This window comes from Crocodylus porosus, unplaced genomic scaffold (assembly GCF_001723895.1).
Source record: "Crocodylus porosus isolate Cpor-Errol unplaced genomic scaffold, CroPor_comp1, whole genome shotgun sequence".
Classification (NCBI taxonomy): domain Eukaryota; kingdom Metazoa; phylum Chordata; order Crocodylia; family Crocodylidae; genus Crocodylus; species Crocodylus porosus.
This window is the reverse complement of record NW_017728931.1, coordinates 12421192-12443458: the sequence shown is the minus strand read 5'-3', so window position 1 is coordinate 12443458 and position 22267 is coordinate 12421192. Positions and strand designations below refer to the sequence as shown.

At 44.6% G+C, this 22267-nt stretch overlaps 1 protein-coding gene across 1 annotated transcript in view; it reads left to right on the top strand.

The window, feature by feature from the left end:
- ANO2 (anoctamin 2) overlaps positions 1-22267 on the top strand; it is a 302892-nt gene that overhangs the window by 86392 nt on the left and 194233 nt on the right. The window contains exon 13 of the mRNA XM_019544216.1: positions 9242-9306. Within this exon, the coding sequence (XP_019399761.1) occupies positions 9242-9306 (65 nt within the window). The remainder of the gene's footprint in view (positions 1-9241; positions 9307-22267) is intronic.

Here is a 22267-nt window from a genome sequence, read left to right as displayed (position 1 = left end):
CCCCAGCTCCGCCTCTCCCCTGCCCTGAGTAGTTACCAGCACTGGTGACTGCCCGAATCATCAACGCTCTCTGAATCCTTTCCAAAGATTCAGAGATTTAAATTGATTCAGACCTTTTAATTGGTCCCCTGATTCGACCACCGAATTGGGCCAAATCTCCTCCGAATCGAATCGCCACCCGAAGCTTCGCCCAGCCCTACTAAATACTGTAGTTTTTAACTTCCTTCAGCTCCTCTTGAAGTCAATGGCAATAGTAATATTATTCATCCTTTCCATTAGCATTTTGAAGGATTGTTCTCTGTAACAGAAACACCCATCTAATGCCAGATCCCACATCCAATGAAGCCCATTGCTAAATTCCCACTTCAGGAGTATAGGATTTAACCTCTAATCTGGGAACAGAAAAGTACTGAGCCAGATCCTTAACTGGTATACATTGGCCTATCGCCGTTGACTTTAGTGGGAACAAGCCAATTTACATTTGCTGTATGACAGTATTCATATATGTTAGTGTTTGCAGAATCTTAGGTAATCATCTTCCTGGTACGTGTACAGTTCTTTGACATGCCGGCTGGAGAAAGAGAAACAAGATGAAGATAAAACCACTTGCATGCACATAAGTAAAAGCAAGGAGGATTTGGCCATAACAATATCTGAAATTGCTTTTAACTCATCTTTTAATTTACTAGATGTCAAGTTGATGGCATCCACTTTACTTAGTCCAAGTGTCTAAATTAATTTCATTCTTTCATTTGATTTAAAGAAGTAGCTAATTATTTTGTCGTCCCATCAACACACAAATAGTGGAAATCAGAAGTGTTGAACTGGTTATGTCAACAGTCCTCAGAGGGGATTAGCTGCTGGATTCATCTGTTGATGATGAATTGCAAAATTGTACAGACTTAGAAATATGAAGCTAGATTTTGGCCCTTTCACACTGACATAGCTTCATTGATCAGTGGCAATGTGTAGGGGATGCACGGAGAGTACTGGTGTACTCTCTGCACTTGCGGCTGCACTTGCGGCTTAGGCGATGGGCGGGGGGGGGGCAGGCAGGAGCACCGGTGCCCCCTCTACAAGTGCCAGACGATGAGTGGAGCGTTGTTGCACTTCTGGAAGTGGCCGCAGTGATTGGCCACAGCCATTGGCTGTCATGGGATCGGCTGCTGGGCTCCCCCTATCCCCCCGGTCGGTGGGACTAAGGTGGCACCAGTCGCCCATACCATTGATCAATAACTGTTGTTACATTATTTAGTATATTAAAAGTGCACATTCTGCTTTATAAACAGGCATGGTTTATCCACAAGCAGTTTACATTCTAGCCATGAAAACAGTGGATATTCGATGGATTCCTGTGACTGTGAGGAGTTTCACTGTTTTGTGTGGGACAGTGCTTGGGTGACGAAGTTCAAGCTAGTGGAAAAAAAGAAAATGGTCAGAAAATGAAATTCAGTTTCCCTGGGGTTTTTGTTTTTGTTTATGTTTTTTTTTGGAGGGTGGGGGACAGGGGAAGTATAAAAAAAACCAAGACATTTCTGCTGAAAGCTACTCATTTAGTGGAAATTCAGCTCCAGCTTTCATGCTCACATTTTTTGCATAGACTAGGCATTTTGGCCTGATTGCATCTCCCTTGTTCTGCCGTAGTCTCTTCCTCTTGTACAACTGCTGTGATGTATCATAGCTACAGAATATTAGAGAAAACATCCAGGTGGCAAGTCTGGCCCATAAAAGACATTCATGCCCATAGAGGGCATGAAGGGCTTGAACCACACTGTGTGAAGCAGTGTCAACGCATTTACAAATAAAATTCAAATTTGACTGAAAACTAAAAAAACCCCTGTTTAAAAAATGTATTTTTAAATGCAAGTTACCATGGAAAGCCTACTCTGTCTCCAAAAAAAGAAAAAAAAAAGAACAAAAAGAAAGATCATTCAGTTAAGTTTTCTGCCAAGAAACAAATATTATCTGATGGATAGCATTCAGAGTTAGTATCCAGTGAGTCTATATTATTCAGAGGAATTAGGTTTATGGCAACAAAAGGCTGGAATGTCCTGAGAATTCTGTCTGATTCACTGAAGGACTTTACTCCCTTTTCATTTCACAACTACTTTAGCCTTTTCCATACATAGTCTTGTCTAGTTTCAAAGGAATATGAAATTTGCTGTAGCCAACGAGATTGGCAATCTGTATAGTTCTGTATCTGATCCTCTGGGACTGCCAGGACCAGATAAATTATATCCATTTTTTTAAAGCATGTTGGGAATAATTATGAAATAATGTTGTTAGGGAACATTTCCTTTTAAGATCCCCAGTTAATGTTTGGCTTATGCCCATATCTTAAATTTAAAAAACAATGTCTAAGGCAATCATCCACTATGTCTGACCCTTTATAGAGGTCCAGATGGAATCCTACCAAGCTGCATTCAGTGATCTTTGGCTGCACTGAATCCTACATATTATGTACTGCTTAAAAATGTTTTTCTCCTTATCAGTTTTAAAGTGACTGCTTTTAAGTTCCCTGGGCTGGCTTCATGTTTTGGCTTTTAGAGAGGGCAAACAGGAGCACTTGAGTTACCTATCCTGTGAGATACTCTATTTTATGTTACTGCCTCATATCACATATTTTCAGTAATGTCAACTGTCACAAAACCATTGTGAGACTCAGGATTTCAAAGTCAAAATAACCCTGACTTGCAATCTCTGGTCCAACCCTCAGATCTCTGGATTTTCCCAGAGTGGAGGAAAAGAGGTGGAGAGAGAGGGAAGGCCTGGGGGGTGGGGAGGGGCATGTGGAGAGAGAGGGAGTGGGGCAGGAGCAGGGGCAGGGGTGAATGGGGCCCTGGGGCTAGGACAGGTCATCCAGACGTGCTGGGGGGCGGGGGGCGGGGTGTGGTTCCCTGCAGTAGTGCACACCCCTGGGGGAGATAAAGGGGCATGTGCTTCCCCCAAGGCAGAGGCAGGTTGCCTGCTGTGGGCTCAGGGCTCTGTGCCCTGCTGCCTTTGCCCCAGGAACTCAGCTGCACAACCCTAGTGTTCCTCCTGCTGCTGGGCAGGCAGGGGATGTGCTGCTTGGCCAGCACACCTCACGTCCCCTGCCCAGAAGAGCTCCTGGGGCAAGGCAGCAGGGTGAGGAGTCCCAGCCCACAGTGGGCAGCCTGCCTCTCCCTTCAAATGGTTGAAGAGAACCACTAACTACTTTGACACCACCCATAGGATATTCACTAGGGCTGCGCGAAATTTCCCTGGCTGTTTTGTTTCAACACATTTTCGACTCATTTTGAGCTCAAAACAGCAAAATCAAAATGAAACAAAGGGCTTTGAAACAACCTCGAAAAGAAATGAGGGCAGTCGAAAGGTTTTGAAAGTTCAAGTTTCAAGTTTCAAAGCTCAAGCTGGGCTTGCCTACGGGGAAAGAGAAAGTAAGGAGAGGAAGGGAGAAGAGGAAGAAGGAGGGGGGAAGGACTGCTTTCATATTGACTGTGTAGCTGGCCAGTGACTGTGATCCTTCCCTGAGGTCCCTTCCAATCCCAGTGCTCTGGGGGAGGGATGGAAAAACGGCATAAAAGGCAGCATTGTTTGAACTGCCCTGCTTTCTGCCTTGGGGTCTGAAAGTTACTGAGCTGTGTCGTACAGCAGCTCAGGAGTGTTGGACAATGAAGGCTACCACTAGCATTGATTTGAATGACTTCCTACTTGCTAGCGTAGCCTAGCCAGTGGGATTCCAGAATACCTTTTTCTTTCTTCTAGACCCTTTTATTTTATTATTATATTCATTGATTGATTCTTTTTAATTCTATAATTATTTTGGATATTGCTCTATAGAATTTAATTTATATAGGAAGAGAAATACATTTATATTTTATTTCTATACATTTATACCTTGTGGCATAGACTAAACACTTTACAGAATTTATTCAGGAACGCAGATCCATTTATACCTAGCAGAATAGACTACACACCTTATATAATTTATATAGGAATGCAGATACATTTATATGTCTAAAAGCAAGACACTATGAAACACACCATGAAGCATGGTGGAAAGGCAGCTGGCAAGCCTTCAGGGAGGGGTTGTAGAGGGAGAGGTGTAAGTCCCCTCCCCCCACCAAACTGAGAGACAGACTCTTTCCTACAACTAGCAGGGATGAGGCTTCCACAAGCAGAGGGGACCAGTGCCACTGCCTGTGCCTGAGACTGCATCCCCTCCAAGAGCACCAGCCATATCCCACCCCCCACCATCATGACAACAAGCAGCAGCACCAGCACCAGCATGACAGTCTCCTCCACCCCCATTTCATTTCCCAGGCTGAGCCTTCCAGTGCCAAGGAAGAGCTGGATCTGGATCTGAGTGCCCTAGCAAGGGAGATTCTGGGGAAGGAGGGGGAATCAGCTGAGTTTGTGCTCCACTCCGCTCAAGTTTCCCCTATAGCCAGGTCTTCTTCCCCAGAAGGCACTTCAGAGGAGGCTGAGGTGGAGGTTGTGGAGGCAAGCGGCTTAGTTGAGTCTTCCCTTCCTGTTGCTGTGCCTTTGACTGCTGAGGAGGGGGAAATTGCAGCATCCACACACGCATCTGCACCCCAAAAGCAAGTGGATAGTGTGGTCTGGGATCATTTTGAACTGGCAGATGATCCCACGGACACTATCTGCCTGCACTGCTGAGCCAAAACCAGCTGGGGCAAGGGAAGAAAACACACGAGCACTACGGGGATGCTGATGCATCTCTGCAGGCATCACCCCCTTGCCCTTGCTCCTCCTCAGCCTTGCACCAGCAGGAGCATGCCCAAAGGGAAGTCCCGCTCTTGCTGCAAAGCCGCCATCCTCCCAAAGCAGGGCCAGGCCACCCTGGAACAGTGGGGGAAAGGCAAACAGAAAGGGGTGGGGGGTGTTGCAAAAGGAAGCAAAATCACCCAGAGCACTGGGGAGATGCTTGCTGTGGATAGCCAGCCCTTCTCCTTAGTTGAGCGGCCAGGGTTCAGGTGGCTCATGGCACTTGTGGTCCCATCCTGCCAAGTGCCCACATGTACCACCTTCAGCAGGATGGTGGTGCCCTCCCTGTATGAGGCATACAGGGAGTACTTGAGGGAGGAGCTGCACAAGGCAGGTTCATAGGTGGCCTTACACTTCACCTTGGACATCTGGAGCAGCCGGGGTGGAGATCACACTTACCTCTGTCTCACAGGGCACTGGTGTGACCAGTCAGGCTGTCGGTCAGCTCTCCTGCAAGATGAGGTGATGAAGGAATCCCATACAACAATAGAGATAATGGGGGCCTTGGTGCAGCAGTGGCTTGTTGGGCAGGGTGAGCTCATCCATGGGTTCATAGTCTCACTGAGAATGGGGCCAATATGATCAAGACGGACTATGATGCCAACTTTGTTGGCATCCACTGTGTGGCACACAAGTTCTACCTCATTGTCAGGGATGCTTTGAAGGGAAACAGGGCTGCCAGTGATGGCGCCAGCACCACCAGCAGGCTCATTTCCAAATGCAGGAAGGTGGAAGGCTACTTCCACTGGAGCATCAAGTGGGGCAAGATGATGTTGGTCAAACAAGCAGAAATGAACATCCCACAGCACACAATCAGGCAGGATGTGAAGACTTGGTGGAACTCCACATACTTGATGCTTGAGAGACTGGTGGAGTAACAGAAGGCCATCAATGAGATGCCCTTGCTTGGGGAGATTGGGATCAGCTGCCTCCTTCACAGAGATGAGTGAGATACCATCTCCCAGAACTTGGTGGTCCTCAAGCCCTTCCTTGAGGCCACCGAGACTCTCAACACTGGCAGTGTCTCCCTAGCCAGGTGATCCCCATAGTGAAGGAACTTCAGAGCCAAATGAAGAGCTTCCAGGGGATCAGTGCTCCTGGCTGGGGCAAGCCGCTGTACCAGACATCCAAGCACTAGTGAGGCAGCTGAAGGAGGACATCAGGAAATGGTTTCATCCCTTGTGGTCCAGTATGGTCCACATGCTGGCCACCACGTATGACCTGAGGGTGAAGAGCAGCATATGCAGTAGCCAAAGCCTGAATCAGTGGATGGAGGTGCTGGTGAAGAGAGTCAGGGAGGCAGAACAGCAGAGGAGAGGGGATGTGGAAGAGAGGGGATCCACCAGCCAGTCTCTTTTTCCATCACAGGTGCTGCAAATGTGGGCCAAGGGCATGGCTTCCATGGTGGGGTCCAGAGGCACCAGACCCCACCATCAGGCAGGTAGCACTCAGGCCTTGGTGGCTACGTATCTTGCTGAGGATGTGGAGCTGTTGCTGTGCATCCCTTTGGCCTGCTGGGCGAGCCGCAGCCAGATGCGACTGGATATGGCCACGGTTGCCTGGGAACACCTGTCCTGTCTACTGACCAGTGTTCTGAGTGAGAGGTTGTTCAGCATTGTTGGGGATGTTGTGACACCCCACTACACCTCCTTGGATCCTGGTTTGGTGGAGCAGCTGGTGTTTCTGAAGGTGAACCTCCTGCTGCTGGGGGTCCCCAAGCTCCAGGTACAGACGGAATTAATGTCACGCTCCTCTCTCCATCTGCACCTATTTCCTTTTTCCTTTTTAAAAAGCCATTTAATGGCCCACTTTCCAAGCTGGAGGGGGCACTCACTGCATCACCAGCCAGCAGGGGAAGAGCCTGTCCCTGCTGAGCTGCCATGCCAGGATGAACTTGGAGGTATGAGCTGGGGCTATGGGGAAGGAGGAGGCCCCAGGTGCTGGACATGACCACTAAAACTGCACTCTGCCAGGGTCAGCGAGGCCTGGTGGGACTGCTGGCAGTGCAGCAGCCCTGTAAATGCCAGGACCAAGGATCCTCTGGTGAAAGGTGGGTAGGAGGCACCATAACCTCCAGTTACCATATGCATGCACACAGTCCTGGCTGGGGAAAGGCCAGACCTGTCACAACTTTGACAGGCCTGAGGCTTGCTGGTTGCAGTAGAGTTGTGAGGATCCACGTATGCTCAGCTTAGCTGCCTGGGATGCCAGCTTCCAGGTTGGAAAACCCTTCATCAGGCTGAGGAAGCTCCTGCAGTTTGTGTGTGTGTGCTGTTCCTGGATGGAAAGAATAGTAAAGAAGTTGGAGGCTGGTATGCAATGCAGGCAAGAAAGCCAGTCAGTGAAAATGGAAATGGAGGGGTCAGGGGGTGAGGGACAGGATGGGGTGGGGGAGGAAAGGGGGTTGTAGCAGCGTAGGTAAAAGTGAGGAGGTACTTGGGGAGTCAGATGTCCGGCAGGTTGTAGTGTGTCAGAATTCCACCATATTGAGTCCTTGAGTTTCTGTACCTAGGAGGCTGATGAAGTGAAGTTCATAGGCCTGTCTGTGAAAAGTGGTTTGTTCATTTGAATCAGGCAAGAAATGACAATGTTATATCCAGTTTTGTGCTTCCCCATTATAACCTATGGGCGAAACGTTGAAACCGTCAAAACAGTTTTAATGAAATGAAACAGAACAGTCGTTTTAAAATGAAATGGAACTCAAAATGAAACACTGTCCCATCAAAATGGAAGTTGTAATGGAACGGTGCTGTTTTGCACAACCGTAATATTCATCACCCCTTTTTACATTCCCTGGGTGGGTCTGACCATCAAACCATTCTTAAGGGAATCATCCTCAGACAGCCAACGCTAGACAAAGGGGGAGGTATGAGCTCCTGCCCCCTGAAGATGCACAGTACAGTTCCCTATCATCAGAGGAGGACCAGCTGTTGTTGGGTGACATTTGCCCCACATAGTCTGAGTGGGATTGAAAAAACAGTATTTCCCACTTCTCCAGGAAGTGACCTAACCTGGGCATAAGCTAGGCAGGGCTACAGGTATCTTGTATCAGTGATATGGAAGCTGAGCCACTGCACAGAAGGGAATAGATGGGTCCAGAAAGAGACAAAAGAAGAGTGAGCCTGGCTCATAAACCAGTAAGGGTGGGCTCCCCTGGGAGGGAGGGAACCCGAGGGTCTGGCCCCTGCTTCCAATGCTATTGATACATTTAATGTCGTGGCCAAAGAAAAATACATAAACAGCATTGAAAAATAGACTTTGCATTTGTCAACAGTGACTGACCATCCTCCTGGCTTTCTTAGCTGCCTCACAGCCTCCTCTAGACTTAACTAACATACCTAAAGATGTATCTGCAGATTTTGGCCCTTCATTGTTCAACATGATTTTCAGTTCATTTATACAAGTACTAAAAGAGATTGTTCTCAATGTGGAACCTTCTGCTAAGTAACCTTTCATCCACGCCATGTCTTCTGTCCTAGAGCTGATCCATGGTTTCTGATCCATGACAATTCCTTGCCTTTCACACCATAATTTCTTCATTTCCTTAACAGTCTCTTGCGAGGGACTTTGTCAAATGTTTTTTGAAAGTCCAAAACAAGTTGCATCATCTGGTTCTCAGCCACAAACAAACAAAGGACAATACTCTGAATTCTGCTCAAGAAGCAGCACCATTGAGAGACGTCATGTTCTCTCTGATATATGCTACTTTTCTCTCCTTGACTCTGCTGTCTCTGTAGTGGTCTGCTTTCTCCTCCTTGTGGGGCCTGAATTGTTTGTCCCACTCATGGAGTCCAGTAGCTGTGGTTGGACTCAACACAGCTGGGACATCTTCTCTGTGGAAGATCTGTGTTGCAGAATGTGAAGAGGTTGCTACATGGAACCTGTTAAGTGAACCAGCAGAGCGGGATGAACATGAGATTGCTCTCCTTCTAGTATACATGCCTCTTTGACAAAGGCTTTTACCACCACAGCTTTCTACCTACACAGGAAACTAACTTGGACTTTATAGCACCATGCATTTCGCTTCTGACCTTGAAATTCTGGGTTATGTTTACCTTTGGGTTAATTGCATTGAGAGCAATTGGAGTACATCATAGAAGAATTTGACCCATAATATGCAAGGAGATCTCTCTCTGAAATATTTTCACAATTTCCAAAAAGCCCTCAGAAGGCTTTGAGAATTTTTGGAGCACTCTTATACTTATTTCCTAACAAATTTAGGGTTTTCTTTTTTTTAAATTCTGTTTTAGGGTGGAAGGGGAAGATGCAGAATGGGTTTGTGCCACAGTCCAGTATTTTATAGCTAGCTGGAATCTGATATCATTGGCCTAAAAATGTTTTTATCAGCTTAACTTTAAATGCGGGATGATTTTCAGTATGAAGCTTGGAAGTATATTTTTAATCCTAACAAAATGTTTGCAGCCCAGATGCAAACAGTTGTCTGAAGTTAACTTTCTGCATGTTTTTCTTTTAGTTGCTGTATCAAGAATGGGCAAGATATGGAGTATTTTACAAGTTTCAGCCTATTGACCTCATCAGGTAATAGATTTGATTAAAATAATATTGGGCTTGATTCTTAGCTGGTGTAAATTAATGAAGCTGTATTGGCTGACTCGCGTGAAAGATTCTAGCCTTTGATTTTAGAGCGTTGGCTATGTTTTTTCTTAATGTTCACTAACCATTTCTATTCCATTAAGTAATAGCATATAACAAGTCATGCACACCAACAAAATATTATGTCACTTTTTGTATTTTGCCTCTTTCTGGATAAATATAAGATTTCAAAAGTTCATAAATTCACTTAAATAAAAACTATGTTCTTATTCATAACAGTGACATTTTGTTTGCAGGAATGTGCACTGAAAGTTTGGTGAATAATTAAGTGAAGATGGTCACATGCAGCAGTTTCAGCTGAAGTTGTTTGCCTGAAGATTGTGAAATTGCTTTGGTTTCCCTCTCCCTCACTATGGAAGTATCAGTCACCCAGTCAGGGAGTAAAAAAAGTGTTATCGGACTAGAGTTGATCAAAATGTTTCAAATTTCAAAATCTCAATGAAATTTCAGATTTAACCCTAGCTGGGTTACAGTTCTTATAGCCATCTCTAAAACATACAGATGACCAGTCACTTACCACAAATATGGAACTGTCAAAGGCAAAAGTTCATAAAACCGAAGGTTTGAAATATCTTCATGTGGAATGTTTTTATAGTAACGAATACGTTGGTAAAAACAGCTTGAGGATAGATGGCTTGTGGATAGAAAAAAGGCTAGAGTTGTCACAAAATTGTATATTATGAATCGTTAATCCAACGTCAGCTATGGGGTGTGCCTGTTTTTGGGAGGGAATATATGTTTCCTCCTCCTTGTTTGTTATACATTTTAGGTCAGCACCTTGTTTATAACATTTTGGCCTGTTAAAAGTTATCTGTAGGATAAAACTGCTAACATCACCTCAGTGAAAGTTGGTTAGAGCAAATGGTTTGTGGCCATGCACATTTTAAAGCCCCGTCAAATACAGAGAGATTGTAGAAAGTTGACAGCTCATCTGGGATTAAGAATGGAAGTGCATTTGCTTAACCTACATCTTAATTTAGCTCTGTGTTTCTTGTACCCACAATAGCTTTTCACTGTGTTGCTCTGTTTTCATAGAAATTCTGCACTTGATTCTTTTTTCTTGTGGATAACATTATTCCTTGCTATTATCATCCATAGTTCACTTGAAGGAAGGGTTGATTGTCTGTCATCACTGGAAAAATGCATTTCATGTTCTAGGTATCAGAATCAATTAGAACATACACACACACTTAGCCCTCCACTTTTTTCCCCCAGATTTTTTTTTGTCCTGACAGAAGTGTGTACATTAGTATGTCTTCATTCTGCAGGGATCTGAATTCAGTTTTTAAGTGTAGATTCTTACACTCCAGCCAAGGACTACATAGATGATCATGGGAACTATAGAACAGTGAGTCTTACTTCTACTCCTGGCAAATTGGTAGACTCTATAATAAAAAATAACAGCAGCAGTCACATTGATATATAGATATAATGTAGTGGGGAAGAATCAGTTTGTTCTGTAAAGAAAAATCCTGTCTCACCAATCTGCTGAAGTTCATTGAGAGTGTTAACAAGCATCTGGACAAGGGGTTTCCCGCTGATATAATGTAGTTGGATTTTCTAAAAGCGTTTGACAAGAATGTTCTGAAAATGAAGTTGCCATAGGACTGGAGGGAAGAGTCTTTTATGGATTAGACCCTGGTTAAAAGATAAAAAACAACAGGTGACTTTATAGGATGGAGGATGGTTAGTAGTAGGGTCCTTCAGGGATCTGGACTGGGCCTGGCTTTATTCAACATTTTGGTGAATTACCTAAAAAAGGGAGTACACAATGAAACCTCAAAATTTGCAGATGATACTAAATTACTGCAGATAGTCAAATCCTAAACTGGTAGTGAGAAGCTGCAGAAAGATTTCACAAAACAGAATGGGTGGGCATAAAAGTGGCAGATGAACTTCCACGTTGGTAAGTGCAAAGTAATGCACGTGGGGAAAAATAACCTCAACTCTTCATACACAGTGCTGAGCTCTGCACTAGTTGTCATGACCCAGGAGAAAGTTCTAGGGGTCATTGTAGGTAGTTCTTTAAAAACAGTGGGTCAATGTGGAGCAGCAACCAAAAAAATCAATAAAATGTTGGGCATCAAGAAGAAAATCAAAAAACAAAACATAACACAAATAAATCCATTGTGCGCCCACAACTTGAATGCTGTATGAAGTGTTGGTCTTCAATTCTCAAAAACAAAGTGATGGAATTAGAAATGGTACAGAGAAGTGCAACAAAGTATGGAGCGTCTGCCATACCAGGGTAGACTAAAAAGTCTAGGACTCCTCAGTTTGGCAAGGAGAAGACTGAGGGGGGATATAATAGATGTCTATAAAAGGCTGTCGATAAAGTGAATAGGGAAATGTTATTTACCAAGCACCAGAATACAGGAACTAGGGACACTCACTGAAATTAACAGGAGACAGGTTTAAAACAAGCGAGAGGAAGTCCTTTTTTACAGAACATATAGTTAACTTGTAGAACTCATTGTCACAGGGAGTTGTAGAGGGAGATAGTATAACCAGGTTCAAAAAGGGATAGACAAATACATGAAGGACAGGTCTATTAATGGCTACTAAATAGAACAGCCAAGGATTTGTACTATGATCTACCTAAACTAATAACAGTTGATACCAGGGGTGTATGACAGCAGTTGGATCACTCTGGACATGCCCTTTTCATATACTCTCCCTCTAAAGGATTTTTCACTTTTGGAGCACATTATATATTAACTAACTCAGGATGAGTTGATTAAAACATTAATTAAATGCAGATGCAGACTGAAACACCATTTGCAACAATGGGAACCTTCCCACCATCCTCATTTTATCTTTGGTAAACAGTCACACAGGCAAGTGCTAATTCAAGATGCCTATGTTGGGAGACTGTTAAATTTTCATGTACAGAATTAATGCCCTGTCGAACAAACATTAAACACCCCCAATCTCCCGGCCCCAGTTTCCAAGTGATGTACACTTGCAGCTGTAACCAACTGCTAGGAATTGCATTTTTGCTGTGCAGATTCTTGACACAGGCCAGGAATCTTAAGGTCCCTGCTGAGGTCAGATGTCCTTGGGGAGAGCTAGTTGTCACTGAACTTGGCTTAAGTAGAACATTTTCATTTTCTTCATAAAAATAAACGAAAAAGCGGAGACATCCACTCACTCCTATATTTTAATCATTGAAAGCACGCTGCCTTGGCTTTGTGCTCCCCCTTGGGGGTACATGGGAAAGTCAGCTTATTGTAAATCAGTGAAGGGAAGGGATTCAGTGAATGAGAACAGCGTAGATGTTACGCGTTTCTAATCCGCAAAAGCTCTATTTCAGTGTAAAGTTTTTTAGGGAATATAAAATACAGATATATCTGAAACTGATTCATTAAAATGCAAGTAACACCCACTCTCTGAGTGTTACCAACAGATATTAAATGTAAACTGAATCAGATCCTAGCTTTAGGATACAAAAGTTTACTGTCTTAGGGGTTAAGGCAAAGTGTTTCTCTATGGCTACTTAAATTTAGGTACCTGAACTTATATTTTGTCTTTCTTATAAAAAAAAAAAAAATATGGAGAAAGTTTAGTATTTTTTGAAAGGGGAAATTTAGTTTTTAATTTGCTATGAAGGTGGCAGAGCTGAAAAAAGGGGGGACGCTCTTCTCACATGAAAGCATTGGCTATGTCTACATTTGGAAATAAGTGTATCTGTAGCCAAGTTAATTAACAAATATTAAAACTGTAGTGTACACAAGGAAAGTTGTTCTGGTAACATGCTTGCTGGCCTAGGTTTCACTTGTTAAAATTGTTCTTCTTATCAACAGAGGACAAAGTATTAATTTCTGTTGGAGGGAGATACGATGATTTTAGGCAATGCTTTTTTTCCATTTACTAACTTCACAATTTTTTGTCTGTGATGTAACTCAGAAGAAACTCCTTATTAGGGGTGCACTGGTAGAGATTTTCAGGGCTGATACCGATAGCAGATATTTAAGGAGGCATATCGGTCGATACCGATCAGATATCAGATACAACTGCTATCAGGTGGTAAGTCCAATGTGGTGGAAGAGGAGGGGGAGGAAAGGGGAGTGGGGAGGCAGATCAATGCCCCCTGTGGTGTGGGAGGTGGCAGGGGCAGGCACTGCTCAGCCGGGGCACTGAGGGGCTGCGGGATGGAGGCACAGCTCATTGGGTGATGCTAGCACCCCAGGATAGCGGAGGTGGGGGCATGTGCCCCCAGATCTTCATGGCATGGGGCAGGTGGCAGCTGTGGGGTGGAGCCGGAGCCAGCGCTGCATGGCTTTTCGCACCGGGGCCTGGACTCGGAGCAGGCTCTGGTGGTGCTGGGAGGAGGCTGCAGCCACTCCAAATTTCACTGCAGCTCCTCTGCTTCCTGGTGAATGCCCCTCCTCCACCCAAGCACCAGGAAATGCTGTGGCTGTGCTGGGTAGTGGTATGGGGCTGGGAGCAGAGCTGCGGTATGGGCACCTTCCCCCCGCCCTCCCAGGGGTGCATGCAGCAGTGGAAGCCACCCCCACCCCATGAGCCATGGCTCTATCCCATGTCCCCCCGACCCTAGCTCTGACTGGGCAGTGCCTGCCCCTTCCCCCACCTCACCACGGGCATTGGAAGGGAGGGAAGGAGCGTTGGGGGGCAGATCAATTTACCAGATGGAGGCAGCTCTCCATGCTGCCGGCTCTGCTCCATGCTGCACTGGGGCTGTGTGCAGCATGGGCATTTATTGAGCAAACTATCAGCCTAATAGGGCTGATATTCGATATCGACAATTTTCTTCATATCAGTACCGATCTGATATTGGACTGATGTATTGGTGCACCTCTACTCCTTATATAAGGTAGTGGAGGTTCATTTCGTTTTTATATTTGGTTTTGCCAATATCCTTCTTTACAGAAAGAGAACACAAACATTCTTTATTTCTTTAGTGGGATGTCCCAATCACTTCCAAAATTTTAATTCTATTTTACGCCCTGTCTATTTTAGAGGAAATATCTGTTTTATCAAAAGGTACCTTACCATTATGTTGCTTCTTCCACTGTTTGGGGAACAGTCAATGAGTAAAAATGATTTTTTAGATGGGGATCTAAATCACAGCTTCAGCATTCTAGCAGTTGAACTATCTAGTTTATATATTTCCTCCCTCACAATTTTAAGTTCTTTTTATTACATTTTATATTAAATGGAAAATTGTTTCCATCTCAAGTGTAATTTATTCTGGCAGTTTTCAGCAATGTGTCCATTTTGGCCACACACACAGCAGAAAAGTCATCTTTCCCTCTATAACTCTTATAGGGCAAAGATTTTGCACATCTTCCTTACTACCACAGCCTGTGATTCCTCATGCCTGCCGTCTTCCAAATAAGGGCTGCCAAAATTTTGAATGGTCTTACAAGGGAGGTGGTGCTCTCCCCTACCTTGGGTGGTTTTAAGAGAAGGCTGGATAGGCATCTGGATGGGGTCATCTGACCCCAGCACTCTTTCTGCCTAGGCAGGGGGGTCAGACTCAATGACCTGTTGAGGTCCTTTCTGACCCTAGCATCTATGTATCTATGAAGAGGATCATGTTCTGAGCAATATAACTGGTTAGGCTTTGGATCCACTGTGTTAAATCCTTTTCTGTGTTCACTTTCAATGTCTAGAGGTCCAGATAGTATAATGGGAGGCCTTTGGCCCCATTATGTAGAAGGGGAGAGAGAGAATGCCTGCACCCTAGGCACAGACTAGGCCCTATCCCCTCTCTTGGCTATATAAACACTTGAGCCATAAGAACTAATCAATTGGCTTTGGGGAAACCTAGTCATAGGAGCCTGAGACAGGGAGGAGCATGAAAGGGAGCAAAGAACCTGGCGGCCTGAGCAGGGGATGAAAAGGGCCATGGTGTGTGGGAAGAGTCCTGAGAAGGACTGCTATGGGCAACAGTCCTGGGATTGTGTACTACCTTGTCTGAGACTGTAGATTGGTTTGAGAGTTGAGAGTTTGGAGCAGACTTCTTCACTCTAGAGGAAAGAGCTTAGACTGCTAAGCTCTTGAGGAAGAGCTCGAACTACTAAAAGCTGAAAGGCATGGGGCAGCTGTAAGAGAAGCAGGGAGGCCATGTGTAGAAGCCTTGCAGGACCAGAAGGCCTACCAGTGATGAAGACAGCTGCTAACTGCATGTCAATTTACAGACAGACTATAAAAAATAAACCTAAAAAGTCTGTCTATAAAGTCTATTAAAAATTGAGCCATGTGTAGAAACACTAAGCAACCACAGCTTGATTGAAGGATAAGCAGAGCAGAGTAGTGCCACCTGGTGTCTTAGTGAGGGTGGGTTACCCTCAAGAAAGCAGTCTCTCAGTTGGTGTTTAACCCTAAATTTGAACCAGCAGGGCAGAAGAAGTTATATTTACCATATGTAAAACAAGTCAGTAAAAACATATGTCAATAAAGAAATTTAGTCATTAGTAAAAAGTTTGCAGATTGACAAAAAAAAAAGTTGTCTTGTGTTGGTACCCCTGGTAGTCGGGGTAGACTATTTGGTGAGTGGGCTAGGGCCCCAGAGAAAAGGACAATTTGTGAAGCTACTCAGAGGTCCCAAGAAATGACCCTTTTTGGAGAGTGGGCTCATAGCCCAGGGAAAAGATTATAGAAGGAGGGACTGGGACCCTATGATGGGAGAAGGGGAAACACCCAGAGGGACTGTCCTGCAATCCAGACTGAGCGCCTACAATAGCTTATTCCATGAAGGTGTGGCAGGTGAGACTATAGGCATTCAAGCAGTAGTGACCCCTGGGAGGTCGGACTGAGTACTAGGGTTCCACTGCAAAAACTGTCATAATGGACACTGTGCACATGTGACTTCGCTTCACAGACGATTTACCTTTCTTCCTCTAACCTCGTTTCTTTCCTCAGCTGTGTATAACTCAGGGGGTTCAATTGCTGCTCCCTTAACCAAAGTTTAGTTAGGATCAGGTGATAATGTAGCATTTTCCTTTGAACTTGGACAAGTTTTGTATATTCCTTTCATACCTGACTTGATTTTCTTCAGTCTTTGTACATAGATGGAAAGCTTTCCGTCCCTCCATCATGGAGCTTGAAATAAAGGTATGAGATGCCTTCCATGGTCCCAAACATACTTTTAGGAACAACTGATTTCATTTACATTAACTTGGGGTTCTCAAAGAGCCAACCATACCTAAGGCTAGTCTCTAAGATTCCTTGGTTCCATACATCCTGTGTTATAGCAACACCTTATGGCAGAGGTATAACAGCACAATTCTGCACCTGGAGCAGCTGCATGGCACCTTGGAAAGCTCCAGCTTCTACCTTGTGATTTCATCAGTGTGATCATTTGCTGCTGTGGCACCAGCTGCTTTTGCACTTCCCAACAACTGTGATACCCTGGGCTACTGCCCTGGTTGTCTGTCCCCACCACCATCGTCCAGATACCTTATTGCCTCATGGTGCAGTTGACTGATTAGGACTGAATAGACCCAGCATGCTAGCCATGGGCTTCACCTGTGTTGCTAAGCAGGCTGACTTCATTTTTATCATGTCACCCTTTGAAACAAGGTGATGAGGGCTAGTCTCTACAGATATCAGCTTACTTGAGGTAGTTGGAAAACGCTACCTTCTTAATGTGAGGTTTCTCTGTGATTGGTGTCTCACCTAAAGCTGCATAGACTTCATCCTTCTTTCTAACCATGGCCTGAACACTTTGCATCCATGTAAACACCCTGGCCAGGGTTTCCCACAAGGTCTCAGCTGCTCATCTGTTACTAGAAGGTATTTTTTGGGTCCATAAACTTCCCTTTGTACCAATTGTCATACACAAATTACACAATGGATGTCTCTTAAACAGAAATATCTTTTTTCCCCAAACTAATGAACGACCTCAGACTTCTTTCTGAGAGAGCAGTCACCCAAAGAATCTCAGACAAGGCCCTAAATTGGACCCCGCTGCCATGTAGCTAATGGCAGTAGAAAAGGCTTATTTTTATATGTCTAGGGTCCCAACTGGCAAAAAGTTATGCTGACTGAGCTCTGTGATCAGGAATTTTGGAAAACTGTATGCACCCTCCTAAGGTGCCTATAACAGACAGGCCTTTTGCCTTCAGAAGAACACTGAGACTGTATAAAAATAAGGAGATCTTTATTTGGAAAGGAAAAAGGGGAATGCAGTCATAAACTTGGGAAAGCACAGCAGTAGATCATATATGGAAATAAATGTGAAATGCCCACACCCCCTTCCAGGAGCTTTGGCTGGACTCCATCCAACTCCCTTCCAGACTGCCAGTGAGAATGTCCCACAGGCAACAGTCCTTTGAGCACAACACTTCACCCACACCAGTTGTGGTTTGAATCAGAGAATAGCAGCTGTCCAAGGGTCTTTATGCAGGTCTCTCCCCTGTTCCAAGGAAGCCAGTTGTCCGATCCCAGCAGGAAACTCTCCCTCTCCATCCTCCCCCCAACTCCTAGTTTAGAGCTTCAGTATTAATAAGGTACCGGGTGGGCTGGACCACACTGAAGCACACACAGCCCTGCTGTGCTCCTCTGCATTGTTTCCCACTGTGAAGTCCTTGGTCTGCAGCCTCTCACAGAAAAGCCCTCACTGAGAGGGGGAAGAGGAGGCAAGATAAGTTAGGATCCTTTGACAGAGTCATGCTGCCTCAAAAGGAGTCCTTTGCATCTCTGGCAGCCCACTGCCTTACAGTCCAAGTTTATCTGTAGTTATTGAGACCTACCAAGAGTCACTAGGACTGTTAGGCAAATGATGCTTTCAGTGTAAGCACTTTTCCCTTTTCACCAATGGAGGCTGTAGGGATCTCATTCCCCTCTGGTGCTTCTGGCCACAGGGTGTATACAAATGTCAAGTCCTGCATTCCCTTGCAATCCAGATGGTTTTACACATGATGCATAAGCCAATGCAGCATTTTGCCTCAAGGATCCAGCTGTATTGAGGCACTTTGGTCTGGAATGAGATAAATCACCAAAACATTATTTACAATCCTGTATTTCAAAATCTCCACCTTTCCTGTAGGAAGTGACTGTCTCTTTGTCTTCACAGAAACTCTCTGTAATTTATCTGTGTTTGCCCTACATGGTGGAGAGAATTTTAAGGCTCTAAGCCTCTCTTACAGGAGTGAGGAAAACCAGATCCCTTCTTGCTGACAAAAATTATTTCAAGGCTGATGGGTGCTGTCAGTGTTTTGAAATCCATGTTACCACTGAGGCTTTGTACAGCTTGGGTGGGATTTTCAAAAGTGACTAGAGGGTTAGATCCAATATAGGACTTACATGCATAAAATGAGACTTGGGTAGAACTGAGGTGCTTTGTGATCCAGAAAATCCTTGTTTAGCTGCTGCCTGTTCCTGGAAATGCTTAAAGTCACCAGGTGCCTCCTTGCTTGGCTTTAAAGTCCCCCTAGTGCTTAGAGTCCTTGCCCAAAACTCTCTCAGTTGAAGGAGCTTAGAAACTTTCTCACACCTGAGCACTCTTTGGATCCACAAATTAGGCATCCCTTTGCCAAAGTCCTCTGAGGTGCCCAATGTGGCAGGCATTCTCCAAACAAGTCTGAAATACTGACAGAACTGAGTTGTCTACGAAGTGCATTTGCAACATCTTTCTTTTAAAAGGAAGGAGGTGGCAGTTTGTGGTCAAGATTTTGAAATAAGAGTGAGCTCTGTGCCATCCCTTCCAAAAGTGGTTGTAGGTATTTTCTGTCAGATGAAGGTTCTGAGCTCCATGCCAAGTGGATAAATGCGCCTTCCTGCTGACAGGTTTGGGGTTCGACAGAAATCTCCTCTTTGCTCAGATTGGCAGGGACCATTGGGATTTCTTTTTATCTTCTTCCTTTCTTTATCTTCTACCTTTATACCTTCTTCCATGGGGTATTGGTCCCTAAGCAGGTTTACCTCAGAGATTCCTTCCATGGGCACTTTTTGCTTCACAAATTCCCTGTCAGTGGAGCGGTCTAAGGTACTGATGGTACCTTTGTCTCTCTTGCTTTCTCCACTGTAGTTGTGTGGATGGGTTTGGGGTGCTTTCTGGCTGTGATTTTTAAGGGAACTAGAATGAATGTTTTGGTGGACACTTTTGGGAAAGTGTCTATTAGACAGATGTTTCCAGCTTTAGGGTAATGAACTCGATTGCCTGGGTGGTCCCTTCTAGTCTTTTGAGGCAGGTGCCCAAGATTTTCAGGAGATGGGGTTTTCAGACATATCCCTGTGTTCATTGTTTCCTAGCAACTACTTCTAAGTAGCTCTTTACTCAGTATATAGTTCTTTTTAGATCCTATTTTGAGACGCCTAAATCAAAACTCATGCAGTTTATAGGGATCCTGATGCCTAACTCTGGGGTCTTGGATTGCCCTCTAGGGGTCAGGCAGCTAAGAAATTAGGCATCTACATATTTCATAACACAACATATATATATTCCTCTACTTAAAGAAAAATAAAAAACCTTACTGATATGCTGGAAGGTAGTACTACATTATTCTATTTAAGATCAAAGCAAAAAAACAAATATGTCTATTAGAATGTGCTCTAGTTTGCTAGATATTTGCACATTTACTCAAATACAAGGTAATATTTCCCCCACAACCAGCATCAGGAAAAAAGCCCCTCATCTTACATTTACATATTAGGAAACTTCAGGAAATACAATGTCTACCCTTGAAATGCTGCTAAAAGCAACATGTACTCAGTAATAGAAACCAGCTATCAAGGCTAAGTGTAGTCAACACTGAGCCTCACTATAAAGTACATGGCTATGTCGGGCAAATATGCTGATGGCAACCTATCATAAAATATGTTAACATAACCTATCTAAATAAGGTATATGTTAGTGCCCATTGAATGCAGTCCCCCTTAGCACCAAATCTTTTTCAAGTCATGGTGAGCCATTGCACTGAATACATTCTGACTCCCTCGTCACTCCCCCAGTTGAGCTGTGCCTTTTTTTCCCATTTCCAATGATTCATTTTTTTTTCATTGGCCTTAAATGTCTGCCAGACATCCTCAAATATGGCCCCAAACAGTTCATTCAGAATCCCTCTATCAGCCCCTTTCAGCCTGTTGCATAGATTCATAGATTGTTAGGGGCTGGAAGGGACCTTGCAGATAATTGGGTCCAGCCCCCCTGCTCTAGGCAGGAAGACAACTGGGGTTAGGTGACCCAGCGAGGTGACTGTCCAGTCTCTTCTTAAAAACCTCCAGGGTAGGTGACTGCACCACTTTTGGAGGGGGTTTATTCCAGTCTGGACACCCTGACTATGAAGAAGTTTTTCCTGGTATTAAGTCTAGAGTGGCCTTGCAGGAATTTTTATCCATGGGTCCTGGTCTTCCCTGGGGGTGCCCTAGTAAACAGTTGTTCACTGAGCTCCTGATGCACTCCTCTGATATAGTGGTAAGCCATTATTAAGTCCCCTCTCAATCTTCTCTACTTTAGGCTAAAGAGGCCCAGGTCCCTCAGCCTTTCCTTGTATGGCTTGCCTTGCAAGTCCTGATCATACGGGTGGCTCTTCTTTGGAACCTCTCAAGCTTTTCCACATCCTTATTGAAGTGCAGTGTCCAGAACTGGATGCAGTACTTCAACTGTGGTCTCACCAGTGCTGAGTACAGTGGAAGTATCACTTCCATAGTTTTACACGAGATGCATCTGTTGATGCATGCCAGTATGTTATTTGCCCTGCTGACCACTACCTCGCAATGATGGCTCATATTCATGCAATGGTCAGTCATTACCGCTAGGTCCCTTTCAGCTGTGTTGCAAGTCAAGCTGCCACCACTGAGCCTGTATCTGTGTTGAGGTGTTGTTTGCTCCCAGATGGAGCACCTTACACTTGGAAGTGTTAAACTTCATCCGGTTCCCGTCTGTCCAACTCTCGAGCCTGTCCAGGTCTGCCTGTATCTGCAGCCTATCTTCTGATGTGACCACACTGCCCCCTAACTTGGTGTTGTCTGCAAACTTGGCCAGTGAGCTTTTCACTCCCCCATTCAAATAATTGATAAAGATGTTGAAAAGAACCAGTCCAAGCACGGACCCCTGAGGGACACCACTGGCCACTTCACACCAGGATGACACAAATCTGTTCATGAGAACTCTCTGGGTCCTACCCTGTAGCCAGTTTCCCACCCACTGAACCATTGAGCAGCTGAACTCATAATCTTCCAGTTTTCCCACAAGGATATTGTGGGTTACTAAATCAAAAGCCTTTTGAAAGTCTAGGTATATAACATCTACTTTGTCTCCCAGGTCCAGATGGTGAGAGATCTGGTTGTAGAAGGAGATGAGATTGGTAAGACAAGACCTACCCATGATTAGGTAGGCATATGATTAGTGTGACCTAGCCTTCCATGAGGTGAAGCTGGATCAGGTTGCCCTGTGCCTCATGTACATATAAATTTTTGGAGCATCCCAGGATTCATGAAAGGAGCACCCAGTTAGTCATGAGTGGGAGGGTAAATATCATATAGATCCTTCGTGGGAGGTATCTGGAATACACACACATATTGAGCAATGCTGAGCTGTGGGGTAGCATGGCTTGAAATACTGTTGACTCTGGTGGGGTCCAGCAGAATGAAATATATGGTAAATGAGGATTCTTTTGGCTTTGGAATAATATCATGCATTTTTTTTGTGTATACATAGATGCCAGAGAGCTACTTAAAAGTGTGTGTTTGCAGTACCTACGTTAAAATTAGAAGCAGTTTAAAAAATAAGATGTATCAATTTTAAATTAACTAAATCCTGAGCTTGACCAGGAGTTTGCCTGGGAACTGACTGAGGCCGCTTGCTCCAGGACCTTGGTTGTCATGGGTGACTTCAATTACCCAGACATCTTGTGGGAAGATCACTCAGCAAAATCCGAGTGGTTGCAAAGCTTTCTCTCATGCGTGGATGACCTCT